Genomic DNA, 27210 nt, shown 5'->3' on the forward strand with positions numbered 1-27210 from the left:
TCATCCCCCTGAACACAGTCCTGATAAAGTTGCATCTTGAATACTGCATTCAGTTTTGGGCCCCTCACTGCAAGACAGATATTGAAGCCCTGGAGTGTGTCTAGAGAAGGGCAGTGAAGCTGTGAGGGATCTGGAGCACAAATCTTATGAGGACCAGCTGAGAGAGCTGGGATTCAGTTTGGAGAAGAGGAGGTTCAGAGGTGACCTCATCACATTCTACAGTTGCCTGAAGGGAGGCTGTAGTAAGGTGGGAGTTTGACTCTTCTCCTATGCAACTAGCAATACGACAAGGGAACAGCCTCAAATTGCACTGGGGTGAATCAGGTTGGATGTTAGGAAATACTTCTCCGAGAGTGTGGTTGGTGCTGGAATGGGCTGCCCAGGGAGGTGGTGGAGTCACTGACCCTGGAGACGTTCAAGAAACGTTTAGATGTTGTACTGAGGGATGTGGTTCAGTGGGAAATATCGGTGATAGGTGGACAGTTGGATCAGATGGTCTTGGAGGTCTTTTCCATCCTCAGTGATTCTATGGTTCTGTTTATGACCCTCTCTTAGATATTTTAGTCCTAGCAGACTCAACTCTCACAATTTCTGAACAATATTGAAACTAGAAATTGCCTAGAAACTTAATATCTAGAAAATGGTGTAATACAACCTATCATCTCAGTTCATTAATCCAACTGTGTACATTTGAAAGTAGCAAGGATCTGTGGGCATTTAAGTTAACGTGGATTCATCGTTGATGTGACTTGAGTTCTGAGCTTGTGATTTATGTCATGTGTATCCAAAAACCTTGTAGGATTTAAATTATTTCATTAAACCATTTTTTTTGTTAACCAGAATAACTACCCAGTAGGAAATTATGATTATTTGTATTTTCTTGCTCTTAATTTAAAAGAAACAAACAAACAAAAAAACAAAAAATTATTTTTTATCAAGGAAGTCCAGAAACAATTTCCCAGTTGGAGATTCTTGTGATTATAAGCATGTTACAGTAAGCACATATGCAGATCACCTTACTCTTCTGTTCACCTTGCAACCCCTCGTGAGATTGCTCCCCATTCACAGTAAGATAGCAACTCTTGCTATTCCCACAGCTGAATGTGAGACTGTTGCCAGGTAGCAAGGCCATGTTGGCTCAGAACCAAGTTTTCATAATCATCTGTTTTCAAACCTACCAATTTGACTCATAATTGCACAAGAGAGTTTGAGCAAATGGGATTGTGTTATTTACATACATTTCTGAGGTCTTTATATCATTTGTTCATTATCATTCATTTCCTAAATTCATTATATTTACAAAGCTGGTTAATCTAAAATTGTCCTATGGTGTTGAAATGACTTGGATTGCCCCAGGAAAGTACTTTCAATCTACAGAAAACACTGAACATTTTATTTCTTAATTATTGCTATATGGCATAAATTCGTGTCACATGAGGACAGAAACGCCTACTCCTACAAAAGCTATCTTCAGAGCCAGCTCTATCTGTCTCCTAGTATCTGAAAGTCTTCACGTTTTGGCCTGATTCAGGCCCTGTTCTGATAATGCATGCTTTTGGCTCTCTTCTGCCCTCTCTCATTCCAATCTAGGTATAAGCAACAATTTGGATACAAAGGGGAAAAAGTCTCTTTTATGCAGTTCAGCAAAATAGGGCAAAATAATATAATTTCAATGAGTATTTGCTTTAAGTGGGCTAAGGAATGAAGAAAGCCAGTATATAAGTAAACCATAGAAACGCAAAGCAATGTGGCTGGATGTGGCTCTGGGCAGCCTGGTCTGGTGGTTGATGACCCTGCATGTAGCAGGGGGGTTGAAACTCGATGATCATTGTGGTCCTTTTCAACTCAGCCCATTCTATGATTCTATGAACATACTGTAAGTAGACTGAATGTAACAGAGAGAAACATGTCAAACAGTGAAAATGCTACTACAATCTAAGGGTTTAATTTTCTTACACCTATTTAAAGATATAGTTTTGTAATAAAACACTCATAAAGGTATCAAACCTTTTGAACAAGTAGAGAGGGAAGAGAAGATTTTGCTGACTTCTAAATGGTTAAATCTGATTTGCAAATATTTGTGACTGATTTCACTGTATTATTCTTGCTGACAAAAAATGCAAAGTAGCTTTTCCTTCTCTTCTTTTTTAACTCAGGTGGATTTTGACCCCCAAATAAAAGATGATTTGGCCTTCTAGAAAACCTACCAGATTATTAATACCATTATTTGTCATTAATGTACATCATATTAACAGCAGCCATTTAACAGTTGTTCTTGTATGTAAGCAGTACCTTAAGCTGCAGCAAGACGTGCCGCACTTCTGCCAGTAGAATGGCAAGCATTAGCTAACTGTAACCAAAAAAGCCCTACTCTACAAGCAACTAAAAATATATACATATCCTATGAGGTTTCTACCCACTTTCTACCCACACACCCCTACACAAAACATGACACAGCATTTTCTGCAATGAAAAATGAAGTATGAAATTATTTTGATAATACCAAATGCTGCATTTTAAGAAAAAACAGTGTTTTCCTATCCATGCTACTGCTTTCAGAAGCAGTATGTTTCTATAAATAAAAGAGTAACACAATGCAGTGGGACACTTTGATGCTCTTCCAGCTCTGTTAGTTGGAAGAGTAATTAGTATTCAGCTCCACTACGTGTTCATGATTATGATAAGTATTTCATATAGAAGAAGATTGCCACAAAACCACTTAAGCAGACATACCAGAAAGTGATCAAGCCAATACATTTTAGAACTGATACAAGGATTATTGCTTCTTACACCCTGCACAATTAAATCACAGAATTCACTGAAATATCATATTAGAGGTACCTAAAAGGTGTCAAAGTTAGAAATTAATGTCAGCTAGACATAAGAATGCTAATAACTCTAAAATTTACAACAGTTAAATATGCTTCTAGGTAATTTAAACATTAATTGCAGGGGTAGGAGATAGGGAAGCTTTCTTTGCAAATAATGAAAACAGTACATTTTAAAGCTGTCTTACCTTACTGTAAATATGGTGCTAGCCAATATCAGAAGCAGAGCATTGCACAATGCCGTTTGGCACACTTGGTCAGCTGATCCTAATGAATATGAACAAATCTGTCATTTAAAAAGGCTAGAGAATGTAAAACATCTGTAGTTTACATGAGTCACTGAACTAGACCCACTGAGAAGATGGTCATTTTTTGTGGGAAGTTTTCCAAACAATTCTGGATATATATATGAAAATTATGATGACTGCATATTAATACAGTTATACTGGCTGAGAATACTCACTCTTCTAAATAGAACTGTGAAAGCAAGCTAGACTGTTAGGGGCATCGCCTCCCTTTCCTTAGTTGCCTATGTAAATGTTCTCTGATGAAATAGCACTGCCTCAGAAATCTGAGCATTCTAGGCAGTTTCACTGGCTAACTATAAAAGTGACGCCTCAAATATCTTCACAAGTTTCTGATAAATAACCATCATAAGAATCCTCTAAAACTGCAACTATCAGTTGAATTGTTATAAATGTTGTGAATCTTCAGGGCCTAAAGAAGAGGCTGTGTAGAAACATTTAAAATATATCTGATTAAAAATCTGAAGGACTGGTTCTGGGTAGCAGGAAATCCTGGGTGCTGAATTGAGGTATAAGGAACTAGCATTTCATAAAGTAACTACAAAGGATTTTTCAAAGGGGAAACAGAGAATGGGCGTTCCAGGTAGTTAGAAGTCCTCCACTGCTTAGAGGGGTTAGAAAGCTTTGCCTCAGTCAGCATCAGCCTCTTTAAAGGTCACCTCTGCTGACGATGATAAGTTTGATACCAATAAATACTCTTTAAATAAAAAAGAACAACCACTAAGCTTTCTGAAATGCTTTCATACCATCCATGCTGTATGAACTAAGCACTTAATCGATATATTTGAGCATTTGTCCAAAACACAAGGCAAGCACTTCTTGTAATACTGCATCTATGCAATATAAATTTCTTTGCTACTGAGAACATTCCTCTTTAGCAGAAATGGAAAAAATTAAGCTGTTTAAAAGAAAAATACAAGCATGTTTTCTAGATTTGTTGTTTGCTTTCCCTGCTCTCCTTTCTACAGTTCAGTCATGTTTGAGGCAAACTTCCATCACTGGAAAATTGATTTAAATGTTGTTGCTAGATGCTTCAGCTATGGGTCAGGAGCCGTACCTGGCTTTGGAAACAACAAGAGTCGCAGATAGAAAAGCTGCTTAGAAACTAAGAAGAAGGAGGTGATTAAGTTGGTGACATTAGAATGAAGTAAACTAGTATGTTATTTTGGTGAATTATTCCTAAGTAATTCTCTATTTGGTTAATGTCATGTACATGTCTGAACTACTTAATGGGGCACTCTGCATAAAACCCAGCCTAGCCAGATCCACAACCAGTACAGCAGCATTAATATAGTGATGAGGTGCACCCTGTCATCAGGGCTTCGTCTGGAATCTCCACCCAACAGCGCTCAGCTCTGTAATCTTTGCAGTGCAACCTACTGCAGAGGAAAAATCATGGCAATTCCAGCTTTGCAGTAGTAAGGAAAAACTCCCAGAACTGCCACGTGGCTTTCCCACATTGTGTGGGTTGTTTTGGTAGACAAGAAGCAGGCATTCCCTGTTCTGAGCTATGCCATATGCACAGCAAGGGACATTCCTCTTCTTCTCAGGCAGATGCTGTATCTGTGGCAGCAAATTGTTCCTGCACCACAGGGTCTAAGCACAAGAGGTTCCTCACAGCACTGCGCTAAAGACCAGTCCTCTCTCCTACAAAACTAGTGGCAGTGATTCTGCAAGTTCAGACTGGCAGGGACCAACCCAGAAATACCACTGTACCCACTGTAGAACACTTCCTTTGAACTAAAGCAGTGCTGATGCTCAGGATAAGGGCTGGAGAAAAACAGTAGTGAGAAAGCGGGAAAAATATAGACAAAAAAAAAAAAAAAAAAGAAGGCAATGTGCAGAAATGACTGATAGGTGAAAGGTGATATCTGATAACTTTAGAATTCCATTTACTGTTTTTTTTTAGAGTAAAAATGATAAACTGAAGAAGAAAGTTAATTTTCTTACTGAATTCCTGTATGAGCAATTAGGCTGTTACATTCTCGGACAAGAATAATGTCATGCCTACCACAACAGTTTATGGAATGTAAGAAGCAGGATAGATGTATAAAATAGAAGGGATTTCCTAAGCACTTTTTCTCCTCTGTACCACAGTTGATTGCTTTCATCAATTGTGCTAGTGCAGCTGGTCAAGGAGGCTGGCACACAGATGTGAGGGAAAACTGTGAGCAGCCAAGCACAGAAACTTCTTGTGTTCCAACCCACCAAAACCAGCATGACTTATGGGATAGCATATATTCTGCTGATCTAAATATAATACAGGAATGAGGCCTAAATAAATAAATAAATAAATCAGGTTTATGAAAACAATGATTATTTGCTGTTATCCTTACTGAGCACATGACTGCTTTTTTTCAGCTATTATACTAATAAATATTTTATAGTGTACTTTAAACAAAAAGGTGATGCCTTAGAGGGACCACGTTTTAGTCTGTCAATATGCATGCAACAAACTTTGTTTTATTGCTTTGCTGGATTTCTGTTCCAATTTTTTATTTTACTTTTTTAAGAGAGAAATTCTCCATGAGTTTTAGTTGTGGTATTCTCCCCTAATGCAGCATTGGAATAGTTATGCCACAAACACTGCATAAGAATATTCTGTCAGCCAATGGAAAACTTAATCTTTTCACTTTGGTCTTTAAGATTTACAGTAATTTTTATTTTACTTTTTTGTTTTGAGAAATATTTACTTGAATAACATCATGCCTTGCTGTCTATATAGAATTCAAATGGAATTATATGTTTCAATGGATTTCTGAACAGTTCCGTTCTTGAAGACTCATATGCAAGGTCCAAGTTTTGGCAGTCATCTGCCTTCTGTTAAATGTAGAAAAGTGTAATGATATAAAAGTTCTAGTATGGAAAGTACCACTCACCGTTATGTTCAACCTTATACAACTTCTTTGTATGGAAAACTTAGTTTCAGATAGCTTAGTCAAGATTCTGCCTAAGATAATCTGTTAAGTAAACTGCTCTTAATGTTTATGTGCATGAGATCAGTTTCCCTATCTTGAACAAATTTCATCCTAGATAAGGTGAGAAGTCCTGCACCCTTTGGGCCTTATTTGTCTTGGGACGTACTGGCACTTTGTGTTGAAAGCAGTAGGAATGAGGCTGGCTCTGGGAAACTGGAAGTTCTGAAATACCATATGTTTGGACATGCAGTCTGTGTGGTTCATGTGTTATTATACGTATCCCTTTCACTCAGTCATCTAAATCATGAGTCATACCAACTGAAAGCGGAAGGTGTACGCCTGGATATTTGCAGAGATTTGTTGTATGGCTTCTGCAGCCCTTGCTTTCTGCCCTTTCCCATTTAAGAACTTTGAATCTCCGCTAGCAGGCATCTATTACCTCAGCAACAATGTAGCTATGATGGTTAAAGCCTAATCTCCTCCTGGTAAGCCTTTGCAAGTCCCCTGTAAGTCCAGCTTCCACCTACTGCTAAAAGCCGAGCCATCTTTGTTTTATTTAACTGGGAAGGAGCAAGAAAGCCCCACCAACTACGTGCTTAGTACAGTAAATATGTAAAAATGCTTGTTACGTGTGAGACTGCTGGTCGTTCAGGGGCTGCCTGCAGGATGCCTTGCAATGCATAGGTCAGTTAAAAGCTAAAAGCAGGCACAGACATGCAGACAGCTTCCAAGCCCAGAAAGCTAAATTAGATCTGCACAGACGGGCTTTTGGAGCTCAAATAGCAGGTCTGCTTCTTGGATCTGACTGCAAGCTCAGGCCACAGCCGTCTGCTGATGTTTCACCACAGCCTCACTGAATCTGAAATGCAGTTTGTGTGAAGGAAACGCACGGTTGTGAAAAGCAAAAAGCTTACGGACACGTGTACAAAACTAGCCCTTCTATGACTGTGACAGAATTCACGCTGTAGAACTGGGATTTCAGTGATGGGTGCAGCACAGGAACAAACAGCAGAGAAGACAGACAGCCAAACTGCCGCCATTAAGCAGGTACGCTACTTGCGCATATTTTCCTTCTCTCTAAGGCACCACCGCCACTCTTGCGGCGTAACTGCTTTTGCGAATACGGGTGCTGCACTGCGGCGATGGCACAGCTCAACCGAACTTCCTCCCTCCTCCTCCCACTTGGACGTTAAGCCCTCCTCCTTCCTGCATTGTGATTGGTCAGGCAGGCGGAGACCTTCGCGGCGATTGGAGGCGGCTGGCGGGAGGTGGGGTAGGTTGCGTGAACGTAATAAAGTTAGTGGGGCTGCCTCGGTGCGCGCTAGACGCGGCGGCGAGTCGGCTCTCTATGGAGGTGGCGGAGGGCAGCGTTGGGCGGTTGCTGCTTCTGCAGTGGTGACTCGGAGACTCGCCCTGCCCCGCGCGCTCCCCCCTTCCCCTCCCCAGCCCCGGTCCCCGGCTCCCTTCCCCTCCCTCCCCTTCTCTTGCCTCTTCCCCTGCCCTTGGTAGACGCCGGGACCCGGGGAAGCGGACAAGGCCTTAGGGAAGGTGAGCAATTCGGGTGTGGCGGGAGAGCGGTTGGGGCCTGGAACGGAGCGGATACCGCTGCAGCCGCCGCGTAAAATGGCGGCTGGCCGAGTGGCCGCCATTTTCTCGTCGGCTTCGTCTCGCTTTCTCTCGCACAAAATGGCGGCCGGAGCCGGTGGCGGCTCTCGCTGCCTGCACCGCGGGTACTGAGCGGAGAAGCGGAGGCGCTGGGCGGACGCCGCCGGGTGGAGTAAAGAAGCCGAGCGGATCCGTTTTGAGATCAGAGCCGCTTTTCCGCTGGAGGCTGGAGCGGGCGGCGCCGGTTCGTAGCTCGGCACCGTTGGAGCGAGGAGCGGCCGATGGCGTGGAGCCGGCGGGGCTGGGGCTGCTCCTGTGGGTGTGCGGTGCTGGGGTGGGGCGGAGAGTTGTTGGTCCTCCTGGGGCTGGAGGAGGGAGCACGGAGGCAGATTCGCGGCTTCTGCGTGGATTTCTTTGCTATTTCTGCTTTTTTTCCGTTTAATTTTTTTTCTCCGCTTCTCGTGGGAGAGCGAGCTGGCTCCGAGGAGCCGTTGCTGGGCCGGGCCGGGGGCAGACGTGCAGGAGAAGCCGGCCGCTCTCCGTTTTCCCGTCCGTGCCGGAGAACAAAGAGCCGGCCGGGCCCTGGCGGCGCCTCAGCCTAGAAGCGGGCGGCGCCCGGCGCGGTGGGGGAAGGGCGGCGCGGCCGGAGCGCGGCTCCATGCGGCAGGGCGGCGTCCGCCTCCGCCGGGGGGCGCCCTCGCGCCGCGCCGCCCCCGCAGCCCTTTTGTTCGGCGGCGGCGGCCATGTTGGCGGCCCGCGCTCCGCCCGCCGGGCCGGGATGGCGGTGCGGACAGTACGGGAACGGGTGTGCGGCCTCGTGCTGCGCTGCCTCGCCCGATCTGCGGTACACTGCCTTATTTTTCACGTGCTCTTGCTTTGATCCCTAAGTAAGTGCATCATCTTTCTGTTAGGGACTATTTTCCCGATTGTCTTTCAGATTATACTTGAGGTAGAGAGCAGCGGTTTTTTTCCTTTTCAGTAGCTTTATTGGCCGTGTGGATTTAGACGCGGAAGATGGCCTTTTTGCTATTTTGGGTGATCTTGGAGCCCTTGTTGAAGCATTTGCTTTCTCACCGTCTGTGATTCTTGTCACAGCACTGCTGGAAATGTGGCTGCGGTGACGGGACTAGGCTTCCTGGGGTGGGAGGTGTTGCGAGATACGATGGTTGCTAGTAAAAACACCTATAATATGAATGCTCGATTTGTCTTTCTAGGTTTTGTTTTTCCCCACCCCGTCAATTTAATTTTATTCTTTTGAAGATTCTTCGTTGTCAAGCCGCCAAAGTGGAGAGTGCGATTGCAGAAGGGGGTGCTTCTCGTTTCAGGTACTGGTGCTGGTTTGGTTGACTGAACGTGTGGCAGTGTACCAGTCCTTTTTGGGGGGAATTAATAATGTTTTCCCAAGGTACTAGTAATACTAGTTCCCGAGTTACTAGTTTCTCAAGTCACTCCAGTAATGCCAAAGTGTCACTAAAAATAACGGTGTTTTGAATTCAGGCAAACTACGTGATTGTGTTTTAACAGTGCTTCTTCAGGCGGAGGAGGTGGTAGGGGTGCACCTCAGCACTATCCCAAGACTGCCAGCAACAGGTATGTCATCATATTCCTTGGATTAGCATCTTACTTCAAAGGTATGGGATGTGTGATGGTGAATAGAGTTGGAAGTAGTCTACCTTCAAATTTATACAAAAAGTATTACAGAGTTTGTGATGTGTTAATGTCCATTATCTGTGGCAGGGTAGTATATAACGTATTAGAATTGTGCCTCGTGTCATGTGAGGAGGACAGAGCACTTTTGTGCTTTTCATGTAAAAGGTTTAGAGGAAGGGTTTTAGTGTTGAGAGTGGTCTTACTTGATTTTAAAATTGTTTAATGACTATTTGCAGGTACTGTCATGCTGGTAGGATAAGCATATGCTTCCAGCAAAATTAAACATAGTATTAGTTTGTGTAAAATAATGCTGGAAAGACGGTTCTTGAAATTGTTTTTCAAAATTCTACAGCGAGTTCCTGGGGAAAACCCCAGGGCAAAACGCTCAGAAATGGATTCCTTCACGAAGCACTAGACGAGATGACGACTCCGCAAACGACAAAGAACGACATGATGCAATCTTCAGGAAAGTAAGAGGGTAAGTTTTCGAGAAGGTGCTTTTCCATGTTATTATGTTTAGCAATATTTTGATTAAATGAGCCTGCAGAAGAGGAAGATACGCATAGTTCTTGGGTTCCTTAGGGTGGTGAGGAGGTTTGTTTAGAAAGAATGAGGCAGAAACAAATGAGGCATACAGCAAGCGTTTGCTGTGGCAAAGAAGCCAACTTGCTGAGAAGCAAGCTTTCTGAAAGAGTTAATACTGGTAGTCAGGCTTTCCATTCTAAAAGTTACATAATAAATAAAAATCTGATCTGACTTGAAAGTTGGATTTTCATTTTCTGCCTTAAAGACTAACTAGTAAAGGTAAACTTAAATCTAAAATTACTCAACAAGCTTTGTAATCTGAATTTTTTGTTTTGCTTGTTCCTCTTTAGCATACTAAATAAGCTTACTCCTGAAAAGTTCGACAAGCTATGCCTTGAGCTCCTCAATGTGGGTGTAGAGTCTAAGCTCATCCTTAAAGGGGTCATACTGCTGGTAAGCTGGTGGTGGTTTGTGGGTTGTTTTTGTTGGAGGGGGGGAGGATTTCTTGTTCATTTTTAATCTACTACTTCTTTGCATCGTAAGTATAAAAAGGTTGGTTGTTACTGATCGGAGAAAGAAGTAATGTGGTTTATCTGGTGTTTATTACTAACCCTGGCGTAAAGGAGTGTCGTCCTTTTTTGTATGAAAGGGATGTGCTGGAGAGAGAGTAGATTTAACCCTGTAAAATTAAATTTGAGATGTTAGTTACCAGTGTTCATTCTGTCCCACACCTCCCTACACCTACTTCTTCGCGTCCCACTGCTCCACAAGCCTTTACTGTCTGGGAAGAACTACCACAGGTAGTCTTTGGTATACTAGATGCAACCAAACAGATGGTTCTTAAATCTGAAATGGGCTTTGGTGTTCTGATGAGGAAATTCAGATTTGTCCCTTTGATTAGTTTGGAATTATGGAAGCTTTTTGGGTAGCGTAGTATCTGTTTTGCATCAGTATTAAGCACCATGTGTTAAACAAACAGTAATAGTGGATTTTATTTCATGTAGTGGCAAGGAATAGATGTTCTAAATCACATAGAATGGTAGTCTTGTGTTTCTTAATACATATGCATCCTACCACAAGCTATCTTACTGAAAATAACTCGTTTTAGATCGTAGACAAAGCCCTTGAAGAGCCCAAGTATAGCTCACTGTATGCTCAACTATGTCTGCGACTGGCAGAAGATGCACCCAATTTTGATGGCCCATCTGCAGAGAGTCATCCAGGACAGAAGCAAAGCACAGTGAGTATTTCACTGCAGAATGGTAAATTTTGGTAATGTGTGCAGTTATGTGTTGAATTTGTAACAACTTCCTTTTTTTTTTTTTTTTTTTTTTTGTAGACATTCAGACGCCTCCTAATATCTAAACTTCAAGATGAATTTGAAAACAGAACCAGAAATGTTGATAGTAAGTTTTGAAATTTAATTAAATTTCAATACACAATTTAATACAGAATTTACTACTTTTTTTTTATTCCCACAGCCACGTTTAACAGGGTTTTTTGTTTTTCAGTCTATGATAAGCATGATGGTCCCCTCCTCCCTGAGGAGGAGGAACAGAGAGCCATTGCCAAGATCAAGATGCTGGGGAACATCAAATTCATTGGAGAACTTGGCAAGCTTGACCTTATTCATGAATCTATCCTTCATAAGTGCATCAAAACAGTGAGTATATGGATTAGGTGTGGGCTAAGAACGAACAAGTATTTCTAAACTAAAAAAAAAAAGTGTTCATGAAGTTTTAGGAGTTTTGACTGTAAAAATGTTTCCTGTCAAGTAGAAATATCACTGTTTCAAATGAACAGTTGTGTGGTCTGATCAAAAAGGAAAACTGGTTTCATTTAAAGCTGTGGGAATTGTCTCAAAGTAAAGATGTAGTCTGGCCTAGATGCAATTACCACAGATAGCTCAAAGTACATACATAGCAAGAGCTTAAATGAGTAATAAGTGCTTCAGTTAGCAGTTATTAATAATGTGATACATTTCTGCATGTCGTGCTGTACACTGTTGTTAGAAATTATCTTTCTTATGCTGAAAGAACTATTCTGCTTCTAATATTTCAGCTTTTGGAAAAGAAGAAGAGAATCCAACTCAAAGATATGGGGGAGGATTTGGAGTGCCTCTGTCAGATAATGAGGACAGTGGGACCTAGATTAGACCATGCAAAAGCCAAGGTATGTGCATCTGCTGTGATCTTTAAAAGTAGCTTAAAATCCATGCCTAAAACTCTGAAACTTCAGCCATTCTGTGCTTCTACTCTAAAGAACAAAACAAAATCTAATATTGCCTGGAGCAAAGAGTGCCGACTGTTGCTCGTAATAAAAGCTCTTGATAGTGGAAGGAGGCAGTCTTTCAGGTGGCTTTCAAGGTCTTCCCAGAAGAGGCAGTTATTACTAGTCCTATAAGTGAGAATGTCATTTTCTAAATGCTTCTTAAACACACGTTGATACTGATTTGTATCATCACTTTTGTTCTCTCAGTCCTTAATGGATCAGTACTTTGCCCGTATGCGCTCCTTGATGTCAAGTAAGGAATTGCCAGCAAGGATTCGTTTCCTGCTGCAGGTACGGTACTGAAATACTCTACTACTGTTTTGTTTTGTTCCCCTCCTCCCCCCCTCAAAGTTGACTTCACTCCTTCCTTATTTATGTTCCAAGGATACTGTGGAGTTGAGAGAACACAACTGGGTTCCTCGCAAAGCTTTTCTTGACAATGGACCAAAGACTATCAATCAAATCCGTCAAGATGCGGTAAAAGTAAGTATTTGATATTAAGTCGTGTGCTTCTCTTCTGATTAAATGCTGAAGGGAATCCTTACACTGTTTAGTCACAAAACTCATCTTCTGTATGTATAAGCCTATCTGATAGTGTGGCAGTAAGGTGTTGATGAGGGTTGAAAGTTGAAAGCATGTAGACTTGTAGTTTAAAAACCTTAGTAGTTTAAAAACTTGATTAAGGACCATTATTATAAAATAACCAGAGTGGTAATTCCTCTTTTAAAGGATCTAGGAGTTTTTATTCCTGCTCCTATGTCTCAAGTGATGAGAAGCGACTTCTTTCTGGAGGGACCCTTTATGCCACCCAGGATGAAACTTGACAGGGACCCACTCGGAGGGCTTGCTGATATGTTTGGACAAATGCCAGGTATGCTGAAACTGTGAGGCTGATGGGATGATGCAGCTGTACTGTGTTAAATACAATGAGATAACATATTGCCTTCTGTTTTCTGATAATGTAGGTAGTGGAATTGGTACTGGTCCAGGAGTTATTCAGGATAGATTTTCACCCACTATGGGACGCCATCGTTCAAACCAACTTTTCAATGGCCATGGGGGTCACCTCATGCCTTCTGCTCAACCCCAGTTTGGAGAACTAGGCAAATCTTTTCTGAAAAGTCAGGTAAGGAAAAGATGGCTTGAGCATGGTTAGAAGCTCTTCTACAGATGCATATGTTATGGATTATAGTGTATTTGTGTTGGAAGGCTTTCTCAGGTTTGATTCTGATTAGAGCTCATGCTCGGTTGGCAAAAGGCTTTCTAAATAGTCTCTTAAAATGATGGAAAAGATAAGGAATACACTTGTTTTTTTTGTTTGTTTGTTTTGTTTTTACTGCAGGGAAAGGTGCATGTGGCTTTGGTGGGTCAGAATGGTGCATTTTTTTTATTTGAAAGATAGGCCTGGTTTGGGTTTTTGTTTGGTTGTTTTTTTTTTTGTTTGGTTTTGTTTGTTTGTTTTTAGGAATAGGTGCTGCTCTCCCACCACCCCGCTCCTTCTTTTTCCCTTCCTCACAAATAGAATCTTTTTTCCTCTGGTCCCTCTGGTACTACTTACCATATGATGTACGCCACTCCATCATCTGCACTTTCTCTATATCTCCCTTTCTGAAATAGGGGCAAAGCCAGCTCTACCATAACCAGAATCAGGGACTCTTATCCCAGCAACAAGGACAGTCGAAGGATATGCCACCTCGGTTTTCTAAGAAAGGACAGCTTAATGCAGATGAGGTATATTACATGCCTACATTACTTAAAGCCTGTACTCAATATTGCCCAGTGATTATAGCAAGACGCGTTATTATGAGGACTTATGCTGGATCTCTTCCTACTTTCTTCCTCCTCCTACTTTGCCCCTTCCTCTTTCACCTTATTCCTCACTTTCCCTAGGGTATCCAGCGTCCTGTGAGCAAGACTGAGATATGAGGGCAATTTCTTGTGATGTTCCTTCCTTCCCTTCCCACACATCCCCAAGAGCACTACTCTGACATCAGTTCCGTGCATCATATTGATAACAGCACGTTTTAATGGAAACTCTAGAAGATCCTAGTACTCAAAAAATCTAGAAGCCCTAGAAGAATACTCAAAGAATCTAGAAGTGCTGGACCAGGCTATTATTTTTTTTTTTCTTCCTGAACTAGGTGTTAGGCAAAGTGTCAAGCACAAAGTAAGCTGCAGTATTATTTAGAGGAAAAAAAAAAAAGTGTCCTTCTGAGCAGTTGGTGAAGTTTCATCATAGTTGGAAATCCTGTCTGCAAGCATGCTAAGTATCTTCTTAGGTCTCTTAACATACTGCATCTGAAAGGAGCAATTCCAGATCTTGGTACAATGTTACTGAAAACCAGTAACTTTCAGCAAGCTGTGATTTATTGAGTCATGCTTTTGGGGGCATGCTTTTGGGTATTGCATTTTTTTGCAATACCAGAGTGACTTAATCTGACTTTTTACACTGTAGGAACTGAAAATTAAAGTTTATGTGGGATGGGTTGGTGCAAGTCCATTTCTGTGTAATTGTGGTCAAAGTAATTGAAATAGTTTGAGGTTTTTCTGATTATTTACAGATAAGCCTGAGACCTGCTCAGGCTTTTCTAATGAATAAAAACCAAGTGCCAAAGCTTCAGCCCCAGATAACTATGATTCCTCCCAGTGCTCAACCACCACGCACTCAGACGCCACCTTTGGGACAGGTAAATATCAAAGTTACTGTGTGCTGTTGACCAAGTTTTCTTTGACTATACTGAATTCTTGCATGTGGGACTTCAGCCTGTTTCTAATAAGAGAGGGAAAGTTTTTTTTTTTTGTAGCACATAGCAGAAGATATTAAAGCATATCTGAGGATGTAATTTGACTTTATCCTGCTTAGTAAATACTGGAAGTTGATGAAAGTTTAGAAACAACACTGTAGGTAGATGTACTTCACAGGAGTAACTTCTGGTACTGTCTTTTAGCCTCCTCAACTTGGTCTTAAAACAAATCCACCACTTATACAAGAAAAGCCTGCAAAGACCACCAAGAAGCCACCTCCTTCTAAAGAAGAGCTACTTAAACAAACGGTACGTTAATTATATTGCAGCGCTTCTTTAAAAATGCTTCTAAAAATGTAAGTTTAACCATCCACTGTCTTTCGCTAGGAAGCTGTTGTGACTGATTATCTGAATAATGGCAATGCTAATGATGCTGTCAACGCTGTGAGAGAAATGAGAGCTCCAAAACACTTCATTCCTGAGATGCTGAGCAAAGTAATCAGTCAGTCCCTCGATCGATCAGATGAAGACAAAGAGAAAGCAAGTACTTTGATCAGCTTACTCAAACAGGAGGGAATAGCCACAAGTGACAACTTCATGCAGGTACTGCAGTCTGATGTTCCTTGTGCTTGGCTGTTGATGTCTAGTTTGGATACAGACAGCAAATCTTATTTTGTCTTGTTGATGTGAGGAGGTAGAAGTACACACTTGTGAGAGAATGTAGTAAGTGATGAGGGAAGAAATGTAGGTTTGGGATGTTTTGGTGGCAGGAAAGCTCTAGGCAAGTGATTCAGTGGGAGATTTAAAAAAAAAAAAAACAAAAAACAAACAAAAAAAAACTTTTATTTAGTGACTGCATTACTGTACGCAAGAACTAAATCTCAGTGTCTCCTCTTATTGCTGTTTTGTAGGCATTCCTGAATGTATTGGACCAGTGCCCCAAACTGGAGGTGGACATCCCATTGGTGAAATCCTACTTAGCACAGTTTGCAGCCCGTGCCATTATTTCAGAACTGGTGAGCATTTCCGAACTGGCTCAACCACTGGAAAGTGGCACCCATTTCCCTCTGTTCCTGCTTTGCCTTCAGCAGTTAGCTAAGTTGCAAGATCGTGAATGGCTAACAGAATTGTTCCAACAAAGCAAAGTGAATATGCAGAAGATGTTACCAGGTAAGAGTCTGTTTGGATATTTCATATTAGTACATGAGATGGTTTTTGTGTGTTTTGTACCAGTTAACATAGTTACTTCAGTTAATATAGTTACTTCACTAAGGATCACGACTTCTAATAGGTATCAGTGAGTACCAGCTCTTAAGTGTGTCTTCCTTGCTTTTCAGAAATTGATCAGAACAAGGACCGCATGCTGGAGATCTTAGAAGGGAAAGGGCTTAGCTTCTTATTCCCACTTCTGAAACTGGAGAAGGAACTGCTAAAGCAAATAAAATCGGATCCATCCCCACAAGCCATCTATAAATGGATTAAAGATAACATTTCACCCAAGCTTCATGTAGATAAAGGATTTGTGAATATATTGATGACCAGGTAAGGTGGTTTCTTGTGGTGATTCAGGCACGTGCCTTGTCAAGCAACCAGTAGATACTTAACTATGTGGAGACTGGCATGTACCTTTGCATAAGATGGTAGATGCTAAGGTAGGGATGAAAGTTGTTTTAGCTGGACTTGCTCTCTTTCAGTGTCTAGAATCTGTTTGCATCAGTTGTGTTTTGTTTCGGGATGAGAAACATAGAACTAATAGCTCTGTTCAAAGAATGTTTCAGAGCCTTAACTTGCATAAGTAGGATTTTGTAGTGGACGGTAAAGTATAACACATGCACCTTAACGTGTGCTTAAATTAGTGAGCAGACAGCTCAATAATTGTAGACCATAAAATCTCGTTGTTGTGACTTGGAGTTCACAGAACTAACCTTTCTGTCTTTGGTCCAGTTTCTTGCAGTATATTTCAAGTGAAGTAAACCCACCTAGTGACGAATCAGATTCTTCGTCTGCTCCATCAAAAGAGCAACTAGAGCAGGAAAAACAACTGCTTCTTTCCTTCAAGCCAGTAATGCAGAAGTTCCTCCATGACCATGTTGATCTGCAAGTGAGTGCTTTATATGCGCTCCAGGTGCACTGCTACAACAGTAACTTTCCAAAAGGTATGTGTGTAATCTTACCCCAACCTCAACTTGCTTGTGTATGAATTTGAGGTTCACTGTATCTCTTCAGTCAGATAACCTGTTTGGAAGCTTATGAAGCTAAGAGTTTTAATTGTGTGCTTCCTTTCAAAGGCATGTTACTGCGCTTCTTTGTTCATTTCTATGATATGGAGATCATTGAAGAAGAAGCCTTTTTGGCATGGAAAGAAGATATTACTCAAGAGTTTCCAGGAAAAGGCAAAGCTTTATTCCAGGTAAACTTGATAATGGCTCTGTCTCTTGTCATGCTCCAGCAGAGAAGGTATTACTTGGAGAAACATAAGGAGTTATCCACTAGGGAGGAATGAGGGGAGATGAAATGAGTGTAGAGTACAGCGAAAACACTTGGAACGGGTTTGGGAAAAAGTGTTCTGCAGATGTGGGTAAATAATTCCTGTTGATTAAACCAGTTTTATGTAACTGCAGGTAAACCAGTGGCTAACCTGGCTGGAAACTGCTGAAGAAGAAGAATCTGAAGAAGAAGCTGACTAAAGAACCAGCCAAAGCCTTAAATTGTGCAAACATACTGTTGCTATGATGTAACTGCATTTGACCTAACCACTGCGAAAATTCATTCCGCTGTAATGTTTCACAATATTTAATGCAGATGTGTGTCAGTAGGATATCTTCTGCAAAAGGTTTTTGTAGTATGTCTTAATAGTCTACAATAAAAATATTTTAGAGTATCTTTAATGTTTAGATAACAGTGTATTAGCAGCATGCAATAATTACATCATAAGTTCTCGAGCAGAAGCAGTCTGTTGCAAGGGTCTTCTTTGCTGCCAGTTAACATAGGCTGTTTTTAAGTTAGAAAACTGAATAGCAACACTGAATACTGTAGAAACGCACTTTGCTCAGTGTAATACTTGAGTTGTTGCAATATTTGATTATCCATTTGGTTGTTACGGAGAATCCTTAACTGTAATCGATGGTTGTTGCCGTAATAGTATATTGCCTGTATTTCTACCTCTAGTCATGGGCTTTATGTGCTAGGTTTTAATATCCTTGAGCCTGGGCAAGTGCACAAGTCTTTTTTTTTTTTTTAAAGAAACAGTTTACTTGCACAAAAACTGATCAGCTGGACAGATGATTTAATGCCCTTTGGAAGAGGTTTTTGTGGGTGTGAAACATGACATGGTGAGAAATTTGAATTGGTCCCTCTATTATAGTATTGAAAGTAAGTCTACTTAACTTATCAAAACATGTTCATGCCCTGATTTTATATACTTGTATCTATCAATAAACATTGTGATACTTGACTTGTTTTTGAATGTGTCCCAGCAGAAGGGCTTTGACTGACAAGTAGTTTACTTTCTGAATAGAACATCAGTAGGAGTTTACTTAGACTGTGGAAACATCTTAGGATTCTTTTTATAGAAGGTCTGTCTCAATTTGTTCATGAATTCTCAGTAAGATCACAGGTCAGAGCAGGCACTGATTTGCTATGTCAGGAGGATAATTAACAGATACCTGCTGAAGGAATAGGTGTGACCTTGCCTTGTGATTCAGTGAGTAATCTGCCTTTTTTCTTCTGATGCTTGGTGCTTTCTCTCAAGTTCCCATATTTTTAATGAAGTGGCACTGACTAATCCACTGTTTCTCAAGTAATGAAATCAGAAACAACAACATGTCAGCTTAAAATGTCATCTATTAAATGCTCAAAATACTTTGCTTTCTAAAACTTCCTTCCGAGTGAAATTTTTTCATCAGTGGTGGTTTTTTTTTGGTTTTCGTGGTTTTTTGTTTTTTGTTGTTTTTTTTGCTAGCTTACAGAGGTGATGTTTGTAGTAGCAAAAGTTTTCTTGATGGAGTCTTGTTTTTGCTAGTGCTGGAAGTGCTTCAGACTGTGTCTTTCACATGGTAGATGAAAATGTTGCAAAAGAAAAAAGATTTGAGATCCTGATAAAATTTACTTTGAGAGAAGAGTAGTTTGCATTTAAGTGTGTTAAAAGGCTATGACTAGTTAAATGGGTGTGGTTCTTGCATTGCTGGTGCTCTGTTATCTCGGGCAGGCTTCCTGACCTGCAGTTGAAAGCAGTGTACTTTGACACGACTTTTTCATTGGATTTCTAAAGTTGGGTCAGTAACTTGCTTGAGGGCATGGTAGAATGCAGTGTGTCACCCAGTGCATCACTGCATTTATTGTGGTTATCCAGATCACCTCTGTTAGGAAAGGGGTGTTAAAACTGAATTGCTAGCAAGTATTTTGACTACCCGTACCACTTCCTGTCTGTATTTCAGTATAGTGGTGCAGCTAGCAGTAACTTGTGGATTCCTAGCTCAAGTAAGAGAAGAAGAAGGTGTGTTAAAGCAGCTTGAGGTGGGGGAAGTGGCTGCTTCTGTTGCTGTAGTTGCAGCTTCTGAGGGTGGTGGTAGTTCCATCATGGGCCCTCCAAATGCATTCTTCCAGTCACAGTTTCCATAAATTAAAGCCATTCTGCGTTTCGTCATAGAGGAATATAGTTGGTGCTTAAGGAGCTGCAGTGTTCAACTTTGCTTTTTGTTATCAGATAAGTGCTCCACGAGTGTTTGCATCCTACATAGTAAGGTTCAGCAGTCAAACAAAAACTGCCATCTTTTGTTATTTCATGTCTAAACAGTCATTTCAGCTGATCAGTTTGGTGATGTGTTCCCCTACAATACTGTTTCTTAAAGTTCACATGTAGTTTCCTTGAATACCCAATGCAATTCCTTCAAGTGCTGTGAAGCTGCCAGTCACAAAAGCACAGTTCTAACTGGTGGTTTTCAATTGCGTTACCATAGCGGTGAGACAAAGAAGAGCAATTATAAGAAGAGGTGCAAGTAAAACAATTCCTGATCAAAAAAGAACCAGACTGCCAACTAACTAACCAGTTTTTTGGAGGAGGTTAAACTGGCAGCTGTAGGTTGAGTAGCATGAATAAGCCTTGTATTCTTGCCCAGTCTTCACTCTAATCGCTACCATCATATATATTTGTGCATGAAGGCTTTGCTGCTTTGCTTTTTTTTCCTTTCTGTAACTAGCTAGATCAGGTAAAGTCACTTCTGCTACTCTAAGTTCTGTTAGTGAGAGTGAACTGTTAAGAACTACGCCTACCAACTATATTCCATATTTCCAAATGCTTATACGCCTCAGAAATGCCATTAAATGCAGAAGTTATTGCCGCCATAAGACTTGCGCATGCAGTTAGTATGCGCGTATCCGGCCTCTTGAAACTGGTATAAAAAAGGCTCTTGACATTGCAGTGGCTCATTGAAACTTTCTTTCTATAAAACAGGGAAAAGAGCATCTTGTTCTTAACCTACTCATTTCACTTACCTGACTGCTCAGTGCAGTCAGTCTGGTTAAAGGGGTGGGTGTAGAGTTGGGCTGTTGTTTGAGTGATTTGAGTTGTGTTTTAAATGTAAATAGAGCATACTCCATTTTAAACTAGTAAAGTCATGGACTTGATTAAACCAGTAACTAATCAATTGTAGTGACTTTTAGTATCAATTTTGATAATTTAACGTAACAGGAAGATTGGAAAAAGTGCACATGAAACAGTTTGGTCACAAAGTTTGCCTTCTGAAATAGTGAACTAAGTTGCTGCTACCATTCAGGAAGCTTCAGTTCAATTTATCAGTTGCACAGTTTACTTTTCAGCAAAGCCATGAGAAGTATGGCCATGTAAATGAGTCAGTCTGATATTTAAGAATAGAAGGTTTCTTTGTCAAGTTGCAGTCTACCTTGGCAGCCATTTGCATTGGAGTTGGATATTCAAGGAAAGTGTTTAATAGAAACTTCCAATAGAGAAGAAATCTTTATGACTGAACAGCCATTGTTGGTTGCTTATCTGTTGTTTTTTTGTTTTTTCCCTTGAGGAAAATGGCAAGAAGCCTGGGCTGGTAGGGGTGAGGTTGGGCACAAACAAAATGCTAGCATGTGACAAAGCAGCTTTCAGCAGACAAATTTCTCCATGATTGCTACTTGGATTTGCAGGTTCGTGCAGAGCAGTGAGTAAATCCAAACAACAATTAGGTAATTTCAGCAGTTAATAGTTCCTGTGAATTCTTAGCCTGCATCCAGAACATGAGTTTTAGCTAATGTTGTAACATACGCTCATAGCTGCAGTTACAGCTGGTTCAAATTAGTTCATACCTTTATGCTTTCATCTGATTTAGATCAGATAGCTGATCCAGCTTACTCTTAAATGTACCTGGACAAACTTGTTACCTGTTGCTTGCTATAGGTTGGGTTTTGTTTTGTTTCTTTTTTGAAATGCTCACAATGCCTTAAGTGTGGCAAACAGAAATGTGTTAGTTTGTTCTTTATGGAACATAGTAACACAAGTGGAATGTGGCATAAGGTGTTCCTAATACAAATGTGAAGGGCAGATCAGGTGGAGGTTGTTAGTATGGATGTTGATGAACAGCAGTACTGTCCTACTTTTTCCCTCCTTTCCCAGAAATTACCACACTTCTTACGATTTTATTGTTGCTGCTTCTTATTTCAAATTGTATTGGCCAAAACCCACGAGTTGTTTTCTGCAGACAGATGTGGTTTCAGTTCAACGGGGCAAAATCTGCTTACAGGCAGATCTTTATATGCTGTATCCTCAAAAGCAAAACAGGAATACCCATGTGCAGCTGAGACTTCTAATGTGGAGCTGTTAAAGTGATACGGGCTCATCTGGATTCGTGTTATAAAACTTGTGTCCATTATTGGCTTTAACAGGGTCCATACATCTGGTAGCTGGAAACTAGCAAAATGTTATTTTTAATAAGTTGATTAAGCAGCCATGACAACAGCTTTATTTGGCACAAATAAATGGTTGGAGTGAGGAAAGTAACTATCTGACAGCGGGTTTTATCTTTAAATACTTCAGGCATAAATCTGTTCAGCTTTTGTTTAGGTTAGCAGTGAAAAGCCTGAAATAACTGATGTGTGAAGTATTCTCAGAACTGTGTTATCTAAGCTGTGCGAAGCGAGACCATGGAGGGAGAAGTGACCTTTAATTGATTATATGAAGTATGTGGGGGATAAGGAGTTCATAGATGCTTTTCTATTCCTTTCTGGTAGGACAGCATGAGATTTAGGAAATGAAGGTCAAGTTATTCAGAGCATTAGAGTTAAAAATAAGGAATGATGCTGCTTCAGACTTTGGAAATGCACGTAAAGATGTGTCACTTGAGCATACTGGGCTACCGGCCTTTCTCGAACCATGATTGCAATTGTGCCAGCGTAGTGAAAAATTCAGAACAGAAGTAAATCACACTGCAGGTAGAGCTGGCTGCATCAGAGGTGCTGTTAGCCCAGGCTAGTGCTGTCCTCTGTCTCCTTATGAACCTGTGGTCTATTCAGATACTTGAAAATGCCTTTAATCTTTTAACATCTTTTCAATAGATTAGTCAGGTTATATCCTCAAAGCCTCATACGTTTTGGGGTTAGGAATTTAGTTCTGAGGAAATGAGCTTTGCAGATTGCCATTAGCATGGTGCCATTGAGATTCAGCACTATGACGGCATCATACAAATACAGGTCTGGAAAGTCAGTTCACAGCTGCTGCTTTAGATCAGTCGATCTCCACAGCAAAGTAAAAAATAGGGCACCAGTGTGCTTGTGGGAAGCATTTAGCATAATCAAAAGTATCAGCGTTAAGGAGTGCCTCAGCTCCTCAAGGCTGAGGTTTTTTTAATGTATACCTGCTGCTTTCTGATAGGATGAAATGAAACATAGTAACTTAGTGTGGAAAAAATATACACCTAAACAGCTTCAAACCAGGATGGTGAAACCAGCTCCTCCTTTGACAGAGTTCTAGAAATACACATTTACATATTTATTAACTGTTATAGATGGAAAATTAACTTGGAAATCAACATGGGGATTTTCTCTACACGAATTAGTATAGTAACTCATTAATCAGCTTCTAAAAGGAAGATAGGTGACTTGTAAGAAAGAAGATACAATGCAGAAAGTACAAGAAAAAATAGCAATAAATGTAGAGAAAATCTTGGCCATACTGTCTACCAGGGCCTCTAAAATCAGTATTTTAAAGTGTCTCCTTTCAAATGCAAGTTTTATCTAATTAGTAACCATTACATACACATTGATTTTGCCTGATTTTTTCTTCTTTTGAGACTTCAGGAATTTCTTACAAACACTCATTTTTATATATATAACTCACATTCTTTCCCCTTTTCTGCATTCAAATTAAGTGTTTCTGCCTTCCCTTCACCTTTCATCCTGCTCACGCTCTTGAGTTGCTGCAGCACTGTCTGTGACACAGTTCTCTTTTAGAGCCAAAGGATAATTATTTTGAAATTCAGAACAGATAAATAATAAATAAATGCTTCCCCATAAATCATCCTATACACGTGTTCATCGAAAACGTAACATACATCCATAAAACTATACACCAATAATGTTTGGACTAGAGATCTTGAGCTACAGTAGAAATCAGTCAGTTTTTAGTTGCTTTTCCAGTTTTAAATTGGTGGGGAAATATGCTTCAACATTAACAAATATTTCCCTGCAACCACAAGGGCTACAAACTTAAAAGTACCAAAGGCAGTTTGTTTTTATGATCCTTGCAGGTGGGGTTTGGAGAAAGTGCCAGGTAGAAGAAGAATGAAGATGAGGTAAGCTGGTGATACTCAATACAGACAGAAGTTTGATACCCAAATAAATCCTCAGGGAAAACTGTTAACAGAAAGCAATTTCTTGGAGATAGGCAGTGCTAAGGTAAAAAAAATCTTGGCAGTTGATAGAAGAACCAATAGATACGTATCAGTAATTGTTAATAAGAATCTTACTTTATATCTAGAATTTTCCTCCCTTGCTTTTCTCAGCTCGAATTATAGCTTATGCTTTTCATGCTCTACACATCTGGTCTCCTCTTGGTTGACTTTGTCATGGTTATTTTGTGTAACTTTAACTCACTTTCAGAGTAATTCTTTTCCACTTGACATCATGGCTGTGATCCCATAAGCTGAGATGACAAACACATTCTTCTCAGAATTGCATAGGTTAATATATAATTATATGGTAGCAATTTAGTTGTTAAATTACTGTTGCTAACTGATAAACCACCAATTAAGTTTTTAAATGGCCTAAGATTAAGTGGATTGATCTTGTCTCTGATTACCAGAGACTACAGCACCCTTTGCTGCCCAAAGCAGCACCCACGCGAAAGGGAAGAAGCTTAGCAGGTGCCTGCCTTCCTCTGACCTCCAGGTGCCTGGTGCAGTTGAATGCTGCTGAGGGTATTGATTGTTGTGTTTTGCATATGTATCCCATAGTTAGAACATTTGTAAGTGCATTACACATGTTGATCAAAATTGCCATCTCTATCAGACAGATGTCGAGCAGAAGGCTTTCTACTTTCTGAGAAACAAATGAACTAGTTATAGGATAACCAGCCTTCGTCTTTCTTTGCTTCTGTATCCCAAAAATTCTGTTAGCTCATTTTAATCAGTTTAGGTTCACTCATTCACGATGAGATCATAAAGGAGGATCCTCTTAACTTTTGACAGAAGTGATGTCTGCATCTGTAGCAATTAGCAGCATCCCTGGCCACTTGACAAGTGAGGTCACAGAAGTAGGTGAGACCTCAACCAGCTGTAAAGCTAGATTGGAAGGCAGGGGGAAGGAGACTAAATATTAGAATAGGCACATAAACCTATGGTTCTACATGCACTAGGTTGCATCTACTGCAGTTCTTATTTCTGCTGGGAAAGTTCAGCTTTGGCCTGAGCTGCAAGAGATCTCAAAGTTGAGATGAACTTTTATGCAACGTTTTCTAATGACTTGAAGGATTATAAAAAAGGAAATAAAGAAAAAGAAGTTATCCTCTGTGAGGACAGACTGAAAGCTAGGGATGTTCAGTCTGGAGAAGGCTTCACACACACCTGAGAGCGGCCTTTCAGTATCAAAAGGGGGCTTATAAGAAAGCAGGGCGCAGACTCCTCAGCAGGGTCTGCTGTGACAGTACAAGGGGAAATGGCTTTAAACTAAAGAAGGGGAGATTTAGATTGGATATAAGTGAAAAGCTTTTTTAAGATAAGGGTGCTGAGGCAGTGAATTTAGTTGCCTAGAGATGGGGTGGACGCCCTGTCCTTGGGGACAACGATGATCAGGCTGGATAGGGCTGTGGGCACCTGATCTAGCTTCAGATATCCCTGTTCGTGGCAGCAGAGCTGCACTAGATGGCCTTTAAGGGCCCCTGCCAACTCCATTCTACGATTTATAATCCAGCCCCAAACAACTCCAATAGTAAGAAGAAATTTTCTAGACAGCTGTCCTCGCTGGTTACCTTCATCAATAAATTCTCAAAGGAATATCTAAACCAAAACACACCTGCTGTTTCCAGCTGCTGGGGTATGAGGGTTACTCAGATATGACTGGAACTGTCTGAACTCGTCCCATCATAAGTGATTCAGATTACTCCAGGCACCATTACCAAGGAGCTGTTGCCTTACAAGTTTCAGTTACCTACTAGGTAACAGGATGGTGTACCTTCTCTTATCCACCAGAAAGCTAAGTGCAGCACAATAGTTCTCCTACAGCAAGTAAATTTTCTGCCATCCACTTACTTAAAGCTGTTATTTACAATCCGGATATTGAAGCGCTGTCAGGGGCTGGGTTTGTATTTATTTATTCATTCCTTTTGAACAAATCACCATGGTCTGTTTCCACAAATGAAAGTATTTGATTATTTGGCAGCCTCAGTGACTGTACAACATGCTCTGCTGAAGCTGCCCCAAAGATATTAATTGATGGACTCCATAAAGTATTTGGCAAGAGCGAAACAGCTTCACACCAGTTTGAAGTAAACTGGAATTGAATGGAGGAATAAATGGTTCAAAACCTCACTCTTAAACCTGAAGATCAGTCTTCAGAGCAAGATCCAGTCTTAAACACCAAGGTTTAATTTGGCAATAAACTGACAGTTTGGACATTCATTTATTTCCAAGTCATATTCCTGGCCCCGATTTCAACCTTTCTAATAGTAAAATTATGTGTTTATGTTCTCTTCTAAAATTAAACCATTTAAAAAACAGAAATAGATCATTTGCTGGCCTAATGTGAAGGGGGAGAAAGAGGCTATTACAGATGGTTGCGATAGTGTGCTATTACTAATGCAGCAACAATGTTTGCCATTTCATAATCATGTAAAACCCATCCATGCTCCAAGGACTATGTAGATCAGACAGAAAGTGTCTGATATGAATTACAGGAGGCTGCAATTACCAATAGTGAGATAACAGCTAAAAAGTGGCTTAGATTTTGAATTCAGAACTTTGACCCCATCTAAATTCTTCTATTTTTTTAGATCAGGAGAATTTCTCTGCCACAGCAGTGATTCCACGTGCTTTCACTCATCCATTTAAATATAAGACGGTGGTTACAAACATTAATCTGGCAAAACATTTTACTGCATCATGTTAGAAATGAAAACCATAATAACGGAAATTTTAAAACAGCTGGAGATGCAAACAAGTTTGCATTCCAGTTTTTCAGGTACTGTACAACCTAAGGAAGAAATCATTCTGACCCAAAGCAGCTCGAGTCCTATTCTTGTCACACAAACTGAAAGGGATGAAAAAAACCCCAAGAAACAGAGTGATCGTTCATAGGTAGCAGTGAGAGAACACACTACACCAAACACAGCTCTTGCAGCCCACTTTGCCCATCATGCTCTTACACCTTTCTTAAATGTAGCAGCAAAGATGTATGAAAACGATAAGACTACAGGACTTCTGTTGGGAAAAAAAGAAGCAGGATGTTCTGCAAAGCCAGAATTGAAAGCAACTGCTTTGATTTGTAGGTAACACAGGATAGAGTAACTCCAAATTGGCATTTTTTTTTCCACAGAGAATTATCTTTATACAAACTCTGAGATGCTGGCAAGCTTGCTTTTATGTACAAGCACGCACTGCAGGCAACTGAAGCGAACCCTGGGTTCTGCTTGGATCACAGCACTGAACTGGACAAATCAGTTTAAATCCATCACTTAGACAGCATGGCACTCGACAGAAGTGGTCGAGATATTTTGTTTCATGTGGCCAAGTAAGGCTTAACTTTCCCTTAAGCTCACAGTAATAACGCTGCTGCTTAGGCAAGAAATAGCTCTGCAGAACTGCAGCCATTATTCAGGAGCGATGTTCTCATCTGCAAACTGATTTCATGTCTCCAGATGGTATCTTTTCTA

General features: G+C 40.6%; 1 protein-coding gene and 1 non-coding gene across 2 annotated transcripts; both read left to right on the forward strand.

The window, feature by feature from the left end:
• Positions 1 to 7035: 7035 nt before the first annotated feature.
• EIF4G2 (eukaryotic translation initiation factor 4 gamma 2) lies at positions 7036 to 20265 on the forward strand. The gene is made up of 25 exons (XM_052695654.1): positions 7036 to 7446; positions 7561 to 7781; positions 7882 to 7990; positions 8125 to 8543; positions 8871 to 8981; positions 9181 to 9246; positions 9659 to 9784; positions 10182 to 10284; positions 10940 to 11071; positions 11171 to 11237; positions 11343 to 11494; positions 11893 to 12003; positions 12310 to 12393; positions 12487 to 12585; positions 12832 to 12973; positions 13068 to 13228; positions 13720 to 13833; positions 14664 to 14789; positions 15051 to 15155; positions 15234 to 15449; positions 15758 to 16016; positions 16184 to 16388; positions 16791 to 17002; positions 17135 to 17256; positions 17468 to 20265. Exons 1-25 carry the CDS (start codon positions 7036 to 7038, stop codon positions 17531 to 17533), a joined length of 3939 nt encoding a protein of 1312 aa, XP_052551614.1. The 3' UTR covers positions 17534 to 20265.
• LOC128087451 (small nucleolar RNA SNORD97) lies at positions 13875 to 14034 on the forward strand. The gene has a single exon (XR_008209864.1). It is a non-coding gene; the product is annotated as a small nucleolar RNA SNORD97 (small nucleolar RNA).
• Positions 20266 to 27210: the final 6945 nt, after the last annotated feature.

This window comes from Tympanuchus pallidicinctus, unplaced genomic scaffold (assembly GCF_026119805.1).
Source record: "Tympanuchus pallidicinctus isolate F22 unplaced genomic scaffold, pur_lepc_1.0 scaffold3, whole genome shotgun sequence".
NCBI classification, from domain to species: Eukaryota; Metazoa; Chordata; class Aves; order Galliformes; family Phasianidae; genus Tympanuchus; species Tympanuchus pallidicinctus.